The sequence below is a fragment of the Myxocyprinus asiaticus genome, chromosome 4, assembly GCF_019703515.2.
Source record: "Myxocyprinus asiaticus isolate MX2 ecotype Aquarium Trade chromosome 4, UBuf_Myxa_2, whole genome shotgun sequence".
In the NCBI taxonomy this organism is placed as follows: domain Eukaryota; kingdom Metazoa; phylum Chordata; class Actinopteri; order Cypriniformes; family Catostomidae; genus Myxocyprinus; species Myxocyprinus asiaticus.
In genome coordinates, this window is record NC_059347.1 from 19,313,602 (window position 1) to 19,332,563 (window position 18,962).

Below are 18,962 nucleotides of genomic sequence, written 5' to 3' on the forward strand. Positions count from 1 at the left end.
TGAGAAATAGACACCTCACATGTCCTCAGCTGACAGCTTCATTGAATTCTACCCGCTCAACACCAGTTTCATGTACAACAGTAAAGAGAAGACTCAGGGGTGCAGGCCTTATGGGAAGAACTGCAAAGAAAAAGCCACTTTTGAAACAGAAAAACAAAAAGAAAAGAGTGGGCAAAGAAGCACAGACATTGGACAGCAGATAATTGGAAAAGAGTGTTATGGATCTTAACCCCATTGAGCTTTTGTGGGATCAGCTAGACTGTAAGGTGTGTGAGAAGTGCCCGACAAGACAGTCACATCTATGGCAAGTGCTACAGGAAGCGTGGGGTGAAATGTCACCTGAGTATCTGGACAAACTGACAGCTAGAATAACAAGGATCTGCTAAGCTGTCATTGCTACACACGGAGGATTTTTTGATGAGAAATCTTTGAAGTAGTCTGAAATTTTTTTTTTAAAATTGTAGTAGTCAATTTTCACGTTATTAATGTCCTGACTATACATTGCGATCAACTGAATGACACTTTGGTGAATAAAAGTACCAATTTCTTTCCATAAGAGCAAAATCTGTACATTATTCCAAATTTCTGGCCACGATTGTATATATATATATATATATTTACAAAAAATTTGATCTCAGTGATTTAGACTGTGGCATGATTGTTGGTGCCAGATGGGCTGGTTTGAGTATTTCTCTAACTGCTGATCTCCTGGGATTTTCATGCACAACAGTCTCTAGAGTGTATAGAGAATGGTGGGAAAAACTAAAAACAACCAGTGAGCGGCAGTTCTGTAGGCGAAAATGCCTTATTGATGAGAGAGGTCAACGGAGAATGGCCAGACTGGTTAGAGCTGACAGAAAGGCTACGGTAACTCAGATAACCTCTCTGTACAATTGTAGTGAGCAGAATAGTATCTCAGAATGCACAACATGTCGAACCTTGAGGCGGATGGGCTACAACAGCAGAAGACCATGTTGGGTTCCACTTCTTTCAGCCAAGAACAGAAAACTGAGGCTGCAGTGGGCCTACCATTTGTGTATCTCATCAGCAATCCACATTTGTCAGACTAGGCAATGTTTTTCCAATTGTCTGCTGTCCAGTTTTGGAAGCCTGTGCCCACTGCAACCTCAGTTTCCTGTTCTAAGCTGATAGTAGTGGTACCCGGAGGGGTCTTCTGCTGCTGTAGCCCATCCGCCTCAATGTTCGATGTGTTATATATTTAGAAATGCTTTTCTGCATAGAACTGTTTTAACGTGTGGTTATTTGGGTTACTGTCACCTTCCTGTCAGCTTGGACCAGTCTGGCCATTCTCCATTGACCTCTCTCATCAACAAGGTGTTTTTGTCCACAGAACTGCCACTCACTGTTTGTTTGTTTGTTTGTTTGTTTGTTTGTTTGTTTGTTTGTTTGTTTGTACATAATAAAGTGGCCAGTGAGTATAATATATACTCTGTATGCTAGCATCATTTATTCACAGCTGTTTTTAATCAGTCTGATTGTACTTCAGTTGCTTCAAAACTCTGATGCATCTCTCATCTTTGAGCCAGCAGAACGGAGCAGGTTGACCAGGGCTCAGGCACACTCGCTGAAGTTGGTAGTCATGATGCGAGCAGTACTCAAAATGATCAAGCCGTTCAGAGACACAAAGTGGAGGCTCCCAGCAAGACTATCTGTAACAAGGTAAATGGAAAGAAGGAGGCAAGAACTGGCTTGATAATATAAATAAAGGTTTAATGATAAACTTAACCAAAAAGACAACACACACAGGTGTCGGATAGCTGTCCATAACTCTCTCTGTTGGACTGCCATCTCCAGTCAACCTTATCCCTCTCGGGTTTAATCAACCTAATTAGGGGCCGGGTGTGCGGAATCACGACTCGGCCCGTCCTCCGCCCTGCCACATTCCTCCATCGTTCTCTCAAGCCAGGGAGCCCCCGGCATGACGTACATCCCCCCCCACCTCTCTGGGGGGAGGTGTGCCCTTCCGGCCCCGTCTGCCGACAGGTCGTCCCCACCTTCCTGGAACTGGGTGGGTGACAAGGGGAGGGAAACAACAATAAAAATAAAAAAACGTACATACACGCCAAAACGGCCGATGATACCAACTTAATATAATAATATTTAAAAAGAGAGGGAAAGGCCAACGCGGAGCGGCAGCGGGAGAGAGAGAGGAGAGAGAGAGAAAAAAAAACTGACTCGCCGGTTCTCCGATACGCCATAGCCTGGTCCTCGGCCACTCCTCCACCCTCTAATGGACGACAGCCATGCCTCCCCAGGCGGATCGGAGGCAGTCCTCCGGCCCCTGGCGGACGGAATGCCCTGCCGCGTTTTCTGTGGACGGAAGGGGTCTCCCCCGCCCCTGGCAGCAGTTCTCCTGCTCCAGGCAGTCAGCCAGGAGCCCCTCCCCGCTTACGGTCGGCGGTCTCAGACCCCGCCACGTTTCAGCGGCTGGTAGGGGACTCCTCCACCCCTGGCAGCGGCCCTGACTGCTCCAGGCAGTCGGTTAGGAGCCCCCCGTCCCCCGGCGGATGGCTGTGGCTGCTCCGTTGGGGTGGATGGTAGTGGCGAGGACTCTACTATGGCACATCCCTCCTCCTTCCCGGGTTTCGGCACCAGTTTAACAAGGTAAACGGAAAGAAGGAGGCGAGAACCAGCTTGATAATATAAATAAAGGTTTAATGATAAACTTAACCAAAAAGACAAACACACACAGGTGTCGGACAGCTGTCCGTAACTCTCTCTGTCGCACTGCCGTCTCTGGTCGGCCTTATCCCTCTCAGGCTTAATCAGCCTAATTAGGGGCCGGGTGTGCGGAATCACGACCCGGCCCGCCCCCTGCCCTGCCACACTATCGCTGCTCTAGATACACGCATGGACGTTGAGGCAGCCCTGCTGAGAATCACAGGCCAAAAAGAGCCTCTGAGACAGTCACAGTCTGCTGGCCAGGGCATCTGTGAAGCTGAATCAAGGGAAATTTTGTCTGATTGTGCATCTGTGGATAAGGATACAGAGACAGAGATAGAACAAAAAGTCATGTCCATAAAAAAAGAGATCAAAGATGAGAAAGATGATGTGGGTATGTGCTCGAGAGGTTATTAGAATAATCTAAACCATGATTGGACATTTACAGTCTTTGAAAGAAATGTATGTCTTTATTTATCTATTTATTTATTTTCCATTCTAGATTTGGGACCATATGCTGCAGAGACAGAGTTTATGCCACAGATTGATCAACAAGAAAAAGGACAAGAAGTAGAAAGTAACAGCAGTGAGAGCACCGACTCCACCAGCAAGGTGTTGAATTGTGACTTTGCGGACTTTGAGGATAACATATTTAAAGATCCCATGAAATGGCTTGATGAGCACAGCTTCCTTTCCTGTGTTGACAAACACTACATTTACTAGAATTACTGAAATAGCCAAACCATTTAATCAGAAGAGGGTGTCCACATACCTTTTGATAATTTACTGTATTTCCTTTTGAAACAAGGTGGGGTGGGACATATTGAAGTCTTGTCCTTTTAAAATACCCAAATAACCTATGGTTCACACATAGCTTTGGACCATGATTTGCTAACAGTTCAAGATCAATTAACAATATTTTTGGTCCATTTTTTAATTTTAAATGCGTATATCTGCTAAAGGTTAATTTTGTCAACTATAGGTGTATTCATGACCTCAAGCATAGGCTATTGATGGGCTCAAAGCTAACAGACAAGGACTAAGAGCCACCAAAGTCCAATTCTGATTTCATGTTTTCATAAAACCATGAATTAATGTATTCATTAATGCATAATGTATGCATTATTGTATGTAATCGGTTTACCCTTTGTCTTAACTTACAATGTTAATTTGTTAAGATGTAAGCATCTTTCTGCTGCATAGCTACAAATTGCAAATCACTAGAGCACTAAAGGTCATATGAGGCAAGTGTATGTCAAAGTATTGAACACACTTTTATATCTGGCTCCTCAATTTATTGAATTTGTAGTAGAGTGACCTGAGTGAGATGAATAGCCAGCAGCTCCAAGGCCACCTCTCTTTGGCCCAAAGCCAGCAGTTTCTACGGGAAGAGGAGCTACGGGCACGCCAGTACAGTGCCCTTTTCAGGCTTAGAGAGAAAGTGCTCTGGGAAAAGACTTAAGCTGAGCTTGAATGGTTGGAGCATTGCAAAAGGTGAATGGGACGTCCCCCTCTGTATCATAATCTATTTTAAATCAAGTTGAGTTACTCATAATTTCATGATTGACGCAATTTGTTTATTCAACTAGTGTTTTATCACTCATTCATGTTTTTGGTCAGCATTAACAGCAACATGCATATATTTCTTTTAGGGATGTTTCTTTGAATAATGCATAATTTTTGCTGTTATTTTTCCTGCTAAATGGCATATCATTGATCTGTAATGTTATGTTTTCATCAATCAAGGAACAGCACAAGATGATGTACATGCTTTGGCTGAACTCAAACAGAAGCAGGAGGAAGTAGTCCACAGATTCCGACAAGAGCAGGTGACTTCATGAAAAACCTTTGGAACTCCTGTGACAATTGTTGCACTGTAAATTATTAATTATTAATATTGAAAATATTAAGCGGTAACAACAGAGTCCTGTATTGTGGCATGATGTAATTTTTTTCATAGTTATTTGTGAACTACTCAAATACAGCATGATTCAGAGAGTATCAGTGACAGAAAATAATACTAAAAATTATTATTATATACATGTGTGTGGGTGTGTGTGTGGGTGTGTGTGTGGGTGGGTGGGTTTGGGTGGTTTACGAGGACATTTGTTTAGGTTACAAACTGGTATTTACGAGGGTATTATGCTATAAATGTGGTTTATGAGGACATTTCTAGTGTCCCCATAATTCAAATCACTTAAAAAACATACTAAACGATGTTTTTTTGAAAGTGTAAAAGTGCAGAAAGTTTTTGTGAGGGATAGGTTTCGGGGTAGGGTTAGGGTTAGGGGATAGAATCTATAGTTCGTACAGTATGAAAATCATATGTCTATGGAGAGTCCTCATAATGATAGCTGCACCAACATTTGTGTGTGTGTGTGTGTGTGTGTGTGCATGTGTGCTTGCTTTTGTGCGTGTGTGTGTTGATTTCAGGCAGAGATCCACCACTGGCGTAACATATACAGATCCTGTTGGCAGCAGAGGTGGTTGCTACTCCACCATCAGAGAGACATTCTTGATATCAAGCAATCAGCTGTTCATTTCAGACAAGTGTTGCAAAAGCAGACTGCCAAAGAAACAGCAGGATACCAAACCAAAGAACAATGCCCAGAATATGGTATCCACGAATCAGAAATCTCTCCTCTCTCTTAATGTGGTACTAAACTGGCATCATATCCTTTATCTCAAGCAGGATATGAAACAGCATTTGCAGCTTATTTACTGTGCTTCTGTAATGTGAGGTATTTCAGTGTGAATCAGAATATGCAGGACAGGACATGATTTTATCCATGAAGAATTGACTGGATTGTGAAAAGTAGGTGATCCAGTCAGATCTGAATGTGAGTGAAGGACTCTATAAGACAGGTGGCTGGAGGGGCTGAAAAAGTTAGAGGAATTGGTGATGTCAGTTATAAAAGGAAAGTTGTTTCAGAGGTGAATGAAGTTATTACATTTGGGTAAAAGATTACAAAGACAAACATTTAATTTCTTTGGAATAATTCAGAAATATTCTGATGAATAATTTACATTAATACTAGTAGCATGCAATATGAAAATAAAAAAGGTCAATTGTAATTTCATGTTGACTTTATGAATATTGGGATGCACCATACCTACAGTACATGTTGTCATTGTAATAAAGTGATGGAATGGACAGGAGAGCAAAACCAGGTGATAAATACTCCAAATGCACAGATGACACATTAAGCAGTGAATAAAACCTTCTCATTTTTATGCTTACGTTTTGCAGCTGGAAGAGTGTGTTATGCATCATGGGATTATGCCAGATGCTAGAGGTACAGATAAAACACCCAGAGAGGAAGGAAGGCAAGTATAATTAGACTTTCTTTTATTATACACTAACACATACTGTATGTTTAGGATGTTTAGATCAGAAATACAGTAAGCAGAGGCATTGCCAACAAATTTATGTAGATTACCTCGTCAAGGCTTTCTTAAAAAGGAAATACTGCAGTGCACCACTTACTGTCTACCAAATCTAAATCCGTACTGTATGACACACAGCAGACGAGGAAACAGAGCAGAAGTGTGTGCATATCGCAGGCTTGTTGTATGCAGCATTTACTGTATCTGTGTTGGTCACAATGCAGCACTCACAGTAATTACCTTTTGAGAGAGAGAATTGGAAGGAAGTCAGGGAGATAGATAGAGTCAGAGGAGGGGTGTGTGTGTGTGACTGGGGTGGGGGGGGGGTTGGCTGGATGGGAGGAGAGCATTATTAGATGAGAGAGAAAGAGTGAAGCAGGCAGGAGGAAGTTAAAGAGAATAAAAAAGAGGGCATAGCTGTAGACAGAGATGCAAGATGACTGCTCTCGCAGCCCCTGGCTCAGCTGGCACTGCAAGTTGACACGATATCTGGGGAGTGGCAGCAGCATCTCACAGGGGACCTAAAGGAGGAAAGGCTACTGTTCCTCTGGCTGCTTGCTTCCAACCGAGCCCCTTGTGATGGCAGTATGCCAGTCATGAACAGGTCAGGGTAGGTGGACAGCATTTCTCTCTCTCTCTCTCTCTCTCTCTCTCTCTCTCTCTCTCTCTCTCTCTCTCTCTCTCTCTCTTTCTCTCACTCTCTCTCTCTCTCTCACTCTAACTCATGCACTTTTTACTCTCTCTCTAATTGCATGTGCAGACATTAAATCTGTGAAAGTGTGTACAATTATACAGTACTGTATTGTGGACTTTTGTGGAGAAAAAAGTTATCAGAGTATAGATCTCAGTATATTTCAGAGGATTTGCTTTCATCTGTAGCTCAACTGGTAGAGCAGAGCAATTTCAAGGTCACAGGTTTAACTCCCAGGGAACAATAAATACCTTGAATGCACTGTAAGGTGCTGTCCACAAGAATATGATATTTCTCAAAACATAAAGTTTTCTCTGTGTGTGGTCACTGAAAACAGAGCTTTTTGAAAACGTTTTTCAAAGTGCAAACTTTTCAAAACAAAATTTTTCATGATGGGTGAGGATAGGTGACAGAAGTTTTGGAATACAGTGACATCTTGAACACAATTTGTGCATGGCAGTGGTTTCTAAAATATTGGGCAAATGCTAGAAATTAACAGGCAAGAATTTGACAGCGATGGCTGAACACTGTTTTTTTTTTTTTTTTTTTTTGTGGTCAGCTTTCATAGGTTTGCTGCCATGTTTACAAGTCAGCCTACAATTGCCTAATCATTATACTGCTATACAGAGGTGTATGCATAAACTACATCCGTTAATTAAGTAAACCTCTTCGGTCGGGAAAAAAACAATTAACTTCAAAATGCATGCCTATAATTTTCTTCTGTGGTTTTTGATATAAAAGCTTTACTGCACAATATCGCCAACTCATGGCCTGGCATGGTTGTGTGAGCATTTAACAGTAAAGTGTCATTGCCTAAATGCTGTTTAAAAAGGATTTGTTTAAATTATTTTTTAAATGGAGGGCTGCAAAAAAAAAAAAAACCCTGCATTTTCAGAAATATCCATCTATGTGTGGACAAGGCCTAAGTTGCTTTGGAAAAAGTATTTTCCAAATGCAAAACTTGTTCTTTTCTTTCTTTTTTCTTTCAGCTTATTAAGTAAGGCAGGTTTGATGAGGCTGTTGTCTTCAGATGAAGTGTGGAGTTTAGGACGGAAGAGAAACCAAGTGGAACTCGTCCCAGCAGAGCAGAACATTCTACAAATCTCAGAATCACATCATCCTCCATCCAGTCCCTCTCACAGGTATAGCCGACAAAACCAAGCTCTTCTTCGCCTTATAAGTCCAGAAAGAATAGTCAAGACGGACAGTGGGAACACTCCATGCCAGCAAGACTCTGTGAAGACTTTGAAACCAGGATCTAAAACTGATGGTATGTGAAGAAGTTTGTATTATTTGGATTGAGAAGTTTTACACAAACACATCTGGAAATATCTGTTTCTAATTGCTATCTATATTTTTTTTTTTACCCATATCACTGAATATTTGACTATCAGGGAATAAGCAGCTCTCAGGCTTCTGAAGTTTAGACTTAATTTCTTAAAGTAAAAAAAAAAAGAAAAATTCGACTTCATATAGTCTGATTTTACCTTTGCACTGACTTTCTCAATACATTCGTCTTGCTTTTACTATTGAGCAGACTGTCATTCATATTAAATGCTGATTTGCAATCTGTCTAGTTTATGCTGACTAACTACCTTAAGAATAAATCAATGCCCATTCTGATTTACTGTGACATTTATAGTATGTGCCTGCACATAAACACCATAAAAATCAAAACTGTTTAACAGTTCACAGAAGCAGTCCTTATAAATACTGTCTAGTCTAGCTGGTGGACCAGCACAGCCATTTTGTCCTCTTAGAATCAAATAAGACTGAAGATTTAAGACTGCACTGAACACTGAAAAAAAATAAAAAATAAAAATGACAGAAAAACAAGAATTACAGTAGAACCCTTTTAGATTTAGTGTCTGATCCAATTAGCATTTGTTCCAAAATATTATAGAAGTTTAATTTCTTAAAGAAATGTTCTGGGTTCAATACAAGTTCAAGTTCTAAAAAATAATTTTGAATCATCTCATGTTTATTTAAAAAAAAAAAAAGGAAAAAAGAAAAGAAGCTCAAATTGTGGTTAAAGTAAGGCATGTACAATGGAAATGAATGGGGTCAGTCCATAAACGTTAAAATACACACTGCTTCAAAAGTATAGCAACAAGACATAAACATTATACGTGTTAACATGATTTAGTGTGATACTAACCTTATCTGTGTAAAGTTATATCCAATATAACAATTTATTTGCCATGAATACATAACACCGTATAATCACTGCAAGCTATTTTATTACACTAAAATCATGTAGAACAGAGATTTTAACACATTAAGATCATATTAATCTTTACGTCTTTTGGCTATACTTTTGAAGAATGTGTATTAACGTTTATGGACTGGCCCCATTCACTTTTATTGTAATGGCCTTACTGTAACTTTTTACTTACTGTAAATAATTTTCTATGGTAATCAAAATTATGCTACAAATGCTGCCTCACTATTATTTAAGCCTCACTTTTACTGAACTTGGAACATTCCTTTAAGAATTTATTGACCATGCAGAGTATTGTATGTGACTTCTGTCTTATACTTTGAGAAAAACAAATATGCACCTCACTTTAATATCAACAAGAGGAATTCATTAAACAATTTGAATGGACTGTCAATGGTTATTGCTTTCAGAACAAGAGACTCATCTCAAGGTACAAGGATTTTATGAGGATGCCTGCACACCCAAGTTTAATGAGGCCTGCAATGAAGAAGTGCTGGCAATACTACAACACCCAACTGAAAGACCCCTGAAGCCTGTATTGAAAATAAAACATTTACCATTCGGCCATGAGTTTGATTCAGATTCAGAAAGGACCACTATAGAGTCTAGTTTGTCATCTGACACAAAAGAGGATCTGCTATTTGACTCTAAGAGTGGCCATTTTAAACTTAAAGGGCAAGATAACATAAAGAAGACAAGTGTAGTTCATGGCAGTCCAACACCAAAAATCACCGCTCTTAATGTGCAGAACAATCAGACATTGCAAAGTGTACTGTCATTAAACAACAACCTCTGTGACAAGGATGCTGGGGGGCAGTGGAAATTTTCATTTTCAAACCCTAAAACCAATAAAACTTGTACAGACCATGAGTTTCTTGAAGAAAAAACTCTTGCAAGTTTAAATGAGACAGTCACAGACAACCCATTAATTGAAAACCTGATCCTGGAAGCAGGAAGTGCTGATTTAAGACAGACTCAGGATAGTCCATCTTGTGATGTCAGTCTGTCTGAAATAGATGAAAAGTCAGAGGCAATTTCGTTTCAGAGTGAAGCACTTGCTTGGTCTGAAGAAGAGCGAGACTGTCTCAATGAGGAGAAGACTGAAGCAAGCTCTTGCTCTTTAGTCTATGCAGAAAAGTTCATTGTGGTTCCAGACATTTTTCAGCATCAGCTTTATTTGAACAATAGACCTGCTGAAGAATACAATACATCACCATGTTATGAAAGGCAAATGACTGTAGAGTCCACCCTCTCAGAGATTCTCTCTCCTGTAGATGAGGTCTTGTCATACGGTAGTGCAGAACTTCCTCCCTTGGTTAAAGGAGGGGCCAGGTCAGGACTAGACAGCTACAGTTATCCTCCTCCCCCACCTGCCTTTGAGATAATTACATGGACCAGTGAGGAGGAACTGGCAGCTCCACCTGATTGTGAGGAAGATCTCTCCATTAACAGCGAGAACATCCCACCTCTCCCTGTGGACTTATCTCACAGGAGAAGAGAGTCTCAAAGTCTAGCCTCTAACAGTCTGAGGGCAAAGGAAGTAAACAATGACGATCTTAATGGAGATCTTTGTAAAACCCTCCCCCTAGCACTGAGCATATGTGAGGACATGGAGAATGATTGCTCACTTTCTGAAGATAGGAATGAAATCTCAGATCCTTTCTCCTCCTTTCAGATTGGAGACAGAGTTCTTGTATGTAACTCCAGACCTGGTGTGCTGAAATATAAAGGGCTCACAGCATTTGGAGATGGCTTTTGGGCAGGTGTGGCATTGGACACTCCTAATGGAAACCACAATGGAACCTTCAGAGGTGTGAAGTATTTTCACTGTCATAAGAGCCATGGTGTGTTGGTCAGAGCAGAGGACATCTCTTACATACACAGAGAACATGGTAGTGATATAGACACTGGGGTGGATGAAGATCCCTTCTCAGATGAGGAGCCACCTAGTGCACAGAAAGATAGGAAACAGAAAGACACATCATCAACAGGAGGACAAGGAGGACATACAAATAGTCAGTGTCCTCCTAGAGATGATTCCATAATGCCAAAAAACTCACCTCAAAAAGAACCACAAGGAGATATGTTAGATGGAGCAAGAGACCTCTCACATCCCTCAGAAATGCCTTCACCTAAAGTAAGTCATGCTCACAAGAGTATCAAATATTAAAGCTGAAGTGCGTAACTTTCGGTGTTAGAATACTTTCTCTTATTCCAGCTTAACTTGCAGAGACAAATATTATGATATTATAATATAATATAATACGTTATTCACAAAATAAGCTGTTTGAAAACAATGTGCCACTAGTGGTGCAGAAATTACACACTTCAGCTTTAAAGGAATAGTTCACCCAAAACTGAAAATTCTGTCATTATTTACTTATCCTAATTTTGCTCCACACATGAATGACATTTATCTTCCATGAAACACAAAAGGCACATTTTTAAAAAGTCTTCCCAGAGTCTACTTGCTAGAGTTAAGGCTACTCAGGGGGCACAAAGCTGGATCGCTGTAGCCTTGAGGGCCACACTATTTTATAGTAATTCTGCAGTATATACAAATAGATATTTCATTATATATATAAAATGTATTACTTTTTGTAGTAAGAATTGTATATTATTTTATTAAATAATTATTTATATATTATTTAAAAATATATATTATTGTACATTATATAAATAGTACCATTTCATTATGCTTTGGTTTCAGTTTTTCAAAGAGCCATTTTCTACCACATCCTTTGCAATATAGAAAACAAGATCAGTTCTTTTTTCACTGTCAAAGACACTGTCAACTAATAAACACCATGAGAGTTCCGCATCATATACACCAGAGATCCGTTCAAAAACAAGAGATATATCAAATATTAATTCTGAAACTGCTCCAGTGACAAATCATTAGGATTTGTTCACCCTCTTTAGCGTTTTGCGGTAACTTAGAATACTAATACGCATTTGGATGAAGACTCAATGCCATTATTGCAGTGTAAGCTATTATTTTTTCCTGATATTATTGTTGTCATGACAAGCGTATATCTCTGTTGAGCTATTCTAACAGGTTTGAGGCAAATTTGCACTGTAATAACTGACTCTCAATTGAGATTGAGAGCACGCATGTTAGAGTGACGGGCTGTGCGTGTTCGCACATTCTATCTTTATGAATGCATATGCAGACTGACCACGGCTCTTGTGTAACATCAGCCCTTGATGTTACCCTCTCTAACTGTACTGTGATTCAACCATACAGAAAATGACCGTAAGTATTTTTAAAATTGACACCACACAGTTCATACACATTTTATATTGATAAATATATTTTTGATGGTGACATCATAATGCGGGCAACAAAAAGATGGGCTGAGTGTTTAGTAGCGCTGCTGTAATTGAATAGTAACTCCTACAGCTATATTCATTAACCCTCATTGGTTCTCATCTCATGACCAAACTGTCTGGATTTCTGGGTGATCTGGTGGTGAGTTTGTTATGTTGTGGCGTGTTTATGTTTCCCTTGTGTGTTCCTCTGTTTGTTACATGTGCTCGTCAGCGCTGCAGGGTTGGTGGGCTCATTAACGTTATCATCTTCACCTGTTCCTTGTTTCTCTCCTCCTATATAATGCCCTCGTGTTTGCTGTCTTGTGCCAGATTGTATTGTGTGTTCTCCATGCAGTCAGCCTCTGTCTATCGGTCGGTTTTGTTTGTTCAGTGTTTCTCCCAGATAATTCCTCCTCATTATTCCCAGTGCTCATCGGTTCCCTGTCATCTACCATTTCACCCGCTGCTGTTACTTACCCGCTCTGGATCGCTGTTTACAGCAATCGTATAAGTCCCTTCAGTTACACTCTCTCCAGCGGTCATTATCCATCTTCCAGCTCCTTTGCCATTCTCCACCCGAGGAAGGATTCCCCTCAGCATTCTCCGGCCGCTGCCCTCTGCTATGTTTATTGAATTGTTTTGGTCATTTGACTGTCTGTTTTCTGTTGTTAGTGTTAAATAAAATGTTAAACAGTAGTCCTGTTTGGGTCCTCCTTGTCTGGTTGTAACATTACAATCTGGCCAACATGGACCCCTAAGAGCATCCGGATCTAAGAACCGCTGTTTCCCAGCAGGGAGTGCTTCTCGGCCGCCATGAAGAGCAGCTTTCTACCACCAACCAGATTCTTGAGGCTGTTGCTAATCAATTCGTGGATCTTACGGAGCAGACGTGGCAGCTTCGGAGCATGGCCATATCCGGCTCTTCTTCCTCGACCCCTCCGCCCGCTCCTCCTCCATCCAGCCCTCCTGTTCAGCGGAGTTCGGAACCATGCCTAAATCCACCTGCTCTGTATGACGGCAATCCCAAGTCCTGTCGTCCTTTCCTGTCCCAGTGTTCATTCATATTCTTGCTGCAGCATTCAACGTTCCCCACGGAAAAATCGAAGATGGCTTACGTCATCACACTTCTCACTGAACGGGCATGTGAGTGGGGAACGGCTTGTGAGTGGTCGGCCCTTGCTCAGGCTGCTTTTGACAAATTCAAATCTTTATTTACTTCAGTGCCCATTCTTCTTTTTTTAGACCCTACTCGTCATTTCGTGGTGGAGGTAGATGCATCAGAGGTGGGCGTCGGAGCAGTCCTGTCACAACAATCTCCTCATGATGGTCTGACTCATCCTTGTGCTTTTTTTCTCACCGTCTCTCGCAGGCTGAACGGAACCATGACATCGGCAACCGGGAGCTTTGGGCGGTCAAGCTGGCCTTGGATGAGTGTTGTCACTGGTTAGAGAGGGCTAAAGAACCTTTTGTGGTCAGGACCGACCACAAAAATCTTGAGTACATTCGGTCTGCTAGGAGGCTTAATTCACAACAGGCTCGCCTGGCTCTCTTCTTTGGGTGGTTTGATTTTAAGATCTCTTATCGCCCGGGCTCTAAAAACATTAAGCATGATGCTCTCTCTCATGTCTTTCACGAGCCCGAGCGCCCGACCTGCCCCAATGCCATTGTCCCTCCTGAACGTGTGGTGGCGGCGGTCTCATGGGGGGTTGAGGCTCGGGTCAAGAGAACACTTAAAATGGTTCCCGCCCAGAGAGGATGCCTGGAGGGTCTGTTGTTTGTCCCAGAGTCGGTCAGATCGCCTGTCCTCCAGTGGGGTCAAGCATCCAATGTCGCCTGTCATCCAGGAGTCAGATGCACTTTGGCACTGGTGCGTCAGAGGTTCTGGTGGTCGACTATGACAAGGTTTTCGTGCTTGACAGACAGGAGTCACTAAGAAAGTCATATATGTTTGGAGGACATTAGAGTGTGTAAATAATTAAATAATTTTCATTTTGGATAAAATTTTACTTTAAAGGTAACATTTCTGTGCCATTAGTGGCACCAGAAAGAATTGCAATCTGTTTATTGGAGTGACCCGGCATAAAAACAATGGCTCAACAAATGCTGTGAGATTTGAGCAGGACAAACTGTTTGTCTGGGTGACAGGGGAAATGTTTGAAACTTCTTTGAATATATTTATTTATTTATCTATTTATTTATTTATTTATTTGCAATTCTGTTTGGTGCCATTTTTGATGCAGAAATTACACACTTCTGTCACAAAAATTACTCATTTAACAATACCCCATTCTGTTTATGATATGGTAGACTGGCAAATTTATCTACATCACTAAATAATATCTGCTTTTTGGCTGTGAGTGTTCTGATGGGGAAAACATGGATCATTCAGTTGCTAAACTGACAGAAGAGTTGGGGAAAGATGTAGTCCACTGTACTCAGGATACCAGAAAGATACAAAGACAAAGGATGAAATTAGTGCATGATTATATATCTATTGATACTGTAAGTCACAAAAATTATCTTTGAGTTTAATTTGATAGCATTTAGGAATTAAATAACTAAAGTTAAGTATATACTTGACAGAAATTTGATATTTGAAATCACTGGTAAATATAATTTTCTTACCAGCACGGGACTTTTCTCTCTCTCTCTGACCTTTAGGACATCAGAAATGGTGAAGAAAGATATTTCATGCCATGTCTCTTAGAGCAATGGCATCAGGCCCAACCCGACCTGCCACCAAAGATAAAGGTACCACCCCATGAAGATGGTATCATATACAGATTAGTGGATGCTGCAATGGAAATACTATGTGGCCAAGCAAATTACAATGCTTTTGAATTTTATGAAACACCAAGCTATCTTTACGATGATGACAGTCGCAAACGTTATAGACAGGTAAGTCAATCCCATTTAGGACATGTAATGTCCAAGGTTCCGTATGTTAACATTTGTTAACATGAATTTGCAATGAACAATACATTCACAGCATTCATTAATCTTGGTTAATGTAAATTTCAACACTTAAACATTTTTAAAATCAAAAGTTGTATTTGTTAACATTAGTTAGTGCATTAGTGAATTTGTATTTCTATTAACATTACAAAATATTAATAAATGCTGCAAATACAGTATATATATATATATATATATATATATATATATATATATATATATATATATATATATATATACAGTTGAAGTCAGAAGTTTACATACACCTTAGCCAAATACATTTAAATTCAGTTTTTCACAATTCCTGACATTTAATCGTAGAAAACATTCCCTGTCTTTATTTTAAGAATGTGAAATGTAAGAATAATTATATATTTCAGCTTTTATTTCTTTCATCACATTCCCAGTGGGTCAGAAGTTTACATACCCTTTGAAAGTATTTGGTAGCACTGCCATTAAATTGTTTAACTTGGGTCAAACGTTTTGGGTAGCCTTCCACAAGCTTCTCACAATAAGTTGCTGGAAGTTTGGGCCCATTCCTCCAGACAGAACTGGTGTAACTGAGTCATGTTTGTAGTCCTCCTTGCTCCTCAGTTCTGCCCACACATTTTCTATAGGATTGAGGTCAGGGCTTTGTGATGGCCCCTCCAATACCTTGACTTTGTTGTCCTTATGCCATTTTGCCACAGCTTTGGAGGTTTGCTTGAGGTCATTGTTCATGTGGAGGACCCATTTGTGACCGAGCTTTGTGAAGTGCACCAGTCCAACATGATGCTGCCACACCCATGCTTCACGGTTGGGATGGTGTTCTTCGGCTTGCAAGTCTCACCCTTTTTCCTCCAAACATAACGATGGTCATTATGGTAAAATCGTTTATCAATTAATGGTTACATTTTTGTTTCATCAGACCAGAGGACATTTCTCCAAAAAGTAAGATCTTTGTCCCCATGTGCACTTCTGTTTTGGAGCAGTGGCTTCTTCCTTGCTGAGCAGACTTTCAGGTTATGTCGATATAGGACTCGTTTTACTGTGGATATAGATACTTGTCTGCCTGTTTCCTCCAGCATCTTCACAAGGTCCTTTGCTGTTGTTCTGGGATTGATTTGTACATTTTGCACCAAACTACATTCATCTCTAGGAGACAGAATGCATCTCCTTCCTGAGTGGTATGATGGCTGCGTGGTCCCATGTTTATACTTGCGTACTATTGTTTGTACAGATGAACGTGGTACCTTCAGGCATTTGGAAATAGCTCCCAAGGATGAACCTTGGGATGGATTTGTGGAGGTCCACAAGTTTTTTATTTTATTTTTATTTTATTTTTTCTGAGGTCTTGGCTGATTTCTTTTGATTTTCTCATGATGTCAAGCAAAGAGGCACTGAGTTTGAAGGCAGGCCTTAAAATATATCCACAGGTACACCTCCAGTTGACTCCAATTTGCCAATTAGCCTATCAGAAGCTAATTGGCTAATTGCCTAAAGGCTTGACATCATTTTCTGGACAAAGTAGATGTCCTAAATGACTTGCCAAAACTATAGTTTGCTAATATGAAATCTGTGGAGTGGTTAAAAAATTTTTTTTTTAATGACTTCAACCTAAATGTATGTAAACTTCTGACTATATATATATATATATATATATATATATATATATATATATATATATATATATATATATATATATCAATGTTTGTTAATGACATCTAATGCATTTACTAATGTTAACAAATGGAACCTTATTGTAAAGTGTTACCAATGTAATAATGTTCTAAATGAATAGAATAGAAACACAACTCTTATCCAGACCTATTTGTTGAACAATGTAGGTGATCTTTCAGTTAACATCTGATGTACTTCATGAGGTTTTGGGTGATCTGTTAAGGACAAAACAACCTGCTCAGATTACTGATAATGAATCTGTGATCTCAGCTTTGAAGTCAAGGAAAATTTCAGTCACATTTTTGAAGGTAAAAGAAATTACATATACAAAGAACTATATAAACCATTCTCACCAACATTTGAAATTATATTCATATAGTTTTTTTTATGTTATAATATTTTCAAGGGATGATTGTACTTAAGGCTGTTATTAAGCAATGTGTATTTGTAAATTTTCAGTGTGTTAATCTGAAATTATTTGCAGGCATCAGTAAGAACAGAAATACAGAAAATCCTTTATTTAGAGCGAAGTGAACATCAGATGAAAGAGATGCTTCAAAAATTGTGCAAATACTGGTATGCCAAGAGAGACAGAGTGGATTATATACTGGTGTGTACTTTATAGCAGGGACTGGCCTTTTATTATAATGTGCATATGAAATTAGTGGTTTGATCTAACTTCAGCTCATATATTATTTAACATCACAGTTAGTATGAAAGTAAAACTGAAAAGGTCTTATTTTGTCTGTTGATCTAATTCCAGATTCAGGAACTTCACAATGAGAAGAGAGCTTGGCTAGACTACAGGTCTGACCAGGACACTGTGAAAATGCGTCTGACTGAAGAGATTTTCAGCCTTCTTTTGGATGACACAATATTAGTCCTAAACCATATGCACTTTTGAACTTAAAATACAAGTTTCAGAATCTTCACAACATTTTCATACTTTACATTTTTGTACCTTTCATAACTCATTATTTTTAGGTGAATCTCACATAACTCATATTTCACCCCTTTATCAAGAAAGAAGTGGCGCAGAAATTCACACTTCTGTTGCAACCAATATTACTTTCAACATTAATCCGATATTGCTCTCAAGACAATTAAGCAACCCCCCCCACCCCGCAACACTTTACTGTATAGTGCAAAACATCTTATTGTCAGTACTGTAATACAGAATTTTTTTTTAATGCAAAATAAATAAATAAATAAATAATATAATATATATATATATATGTATGATTTATAACTTAAATTGTAATATACATCATGGTAGCTTTTGGGGCAGAAAATGGTTAATTGTCATGAAAATAATGCAATAATAATAATAATAATAATAAATCAGTCCTTTATGGAAAATACAATGTTTTGTTTTTGTTTTGTTTGTTTGTTTTAATTATATTCACCTTTTTTCTTCTAAGTATTATTTTTGGTTTTATTTTAATTATGCTTTCTTGTGTAAATTAAGCCACAATCAAACTGAAATAGCTATATTTCGGGGTTTGTAACATTTGCTGTGTTTGAATTTATTGAAAATAAAGCAGCAAAACTTACTAAAAGACTTGCTAATTATTTTTATTTATTTTGTAAAATGCAATGAAGAACTGTGTATTTCACATTAGCCTAGTTTCCATCCACTTTTCTCTCTATTTGTTATCGACAAAGTGAAAATGCGTAAAACAAAATTGCGATTAAATTAATCACAAACAGTGGCCATTAATTTGTTCTCCGTGCACTTGTCGATGTGCATGATAGGAGATATTTGTGTTGGCACTCCTGGAAGTGTCATGTTTGCAGCATCAGATCTAAATGCCATTAAGATCAATCCATAATCACGTACAGTGAATTGGCTTTCAAGGATGTATTCCTTGTCATCATGACTAACACAGGCTAATGATTGGGGTAAATTCTGTCATGTGACATTTTTGCGTTAATGCCAATTTTCGACGTAATATTTTTCCATTTAACTGTAGCGCATAAACTCTGTGTCGACACTTGTGAAATTTTAGCGATAGTTTGCGTTTACATCAGCTTTATTTTGATGCGCTAAAACTT

The 18,962-nt window shown here is 39.3% G+C and overlaps 2 protein-coding genes across 4 annotated transcripts; both read left to right on the forward strand.

The window, feature by feature from the left end:
- Positions 1-2,871: 2,871 nt before the first annotated feature.
- On the forward strand, positions 2,872-10,162 carry LOC127439712 (uncharacterized). The gene is made up of 8 exons (XM_051695974.1): positions 2,872-3,076; positions 3,185-3,294; positions 3,995-4,092; positions 5,116-5,299; positions 6,522-6,679; positions 7,750-8,030; positions 9,392-9,978; positions 10,136-10,162. Exons 1-8 carry the CDS (start codon positions 2,872-2,874, stop codon positions 10,160-10,162), a joined length of 1,650 nt encoding a protein of 549 aa, XP_051551934.1.
- Positions 10,068-18,442, forward strand: LOC127439624 (centrosome-associated protein 350-like). Of its 3 annotated transcripts, XM_051695831.1 has the most exons (5): positions 10,068-11,118; positions 14,955-15,191; positions 17,075-17,215; positions 17,392-17,517; positions 17,671-18,442. In XM_051695831.1, the coding sequence occupies exons 1-5, from the start codon at positions 10,213-10,215 to the stop codon at positions 17,809-17,811; spliced, it is 1,551 nt and encodes a 516-aa protein (XP_051551791.1). In that variant the 5' UTR covers positions 10,068-10,212; the 3' UTR covers positions 17,812-18,442. The 3 variants fall into 3 exon arrangements, with proteins under 3 accessions (XP_051551791.1, XP_051551792.1, XP_051551793.1); XM_051695832.1 differs by lacking the exon at positions 17,392-17,517; XM_051695833.1 differs by lacking the exons at positions 17,075-17,215; positions 17,392-17,517.
- Positions 18,443-18,962: the final 520 nt, after the last annotated feature.

Coding starts and splice junctions, on each gene's coding strand:
- LOC127439712 (XM_051695974.1), top strand. CDS start 2,872: ATGGACGTTGAGGCAGCCCTGCTGAGAATCACAGGCCAAAAAGAGCCT. Junction 3,295..3,994: donor GCACCGACTCCACCAGCAAG/GTGTTGAATTGT, acceptor AATTTGTAGTAG/AGTGACCTGAGTGAGATGAA. Junction 9,979..10,135: donor AGGATAGTCCATCTTGTGAT/GTCAGTCTGTCT, acceptor TTGTGGTTCCAG/ACATTTTTCAGCATCAGCTT.
- LOC127439624 (XM_051695831.1), top strand. CDS start 10,213: ATGACTGTAGAGTCCACCCTCTCAGAGATTCTCTCTCCTGTAGATGAG. Junction 11,119..14,954: donor CAGAAATGCCTTCACCTAAA/GTAAGTCATGCT, acceptor TCTGACCTTTAG/GACATCAGAAATGGTGAAGA. Junction 15,192..17,074: donor GTCGCAAACGTTATAGACAG/GTAAGTCAATCC, acceptor TGAACAATGTAG/GTGATCTTTCAGTTAACATC.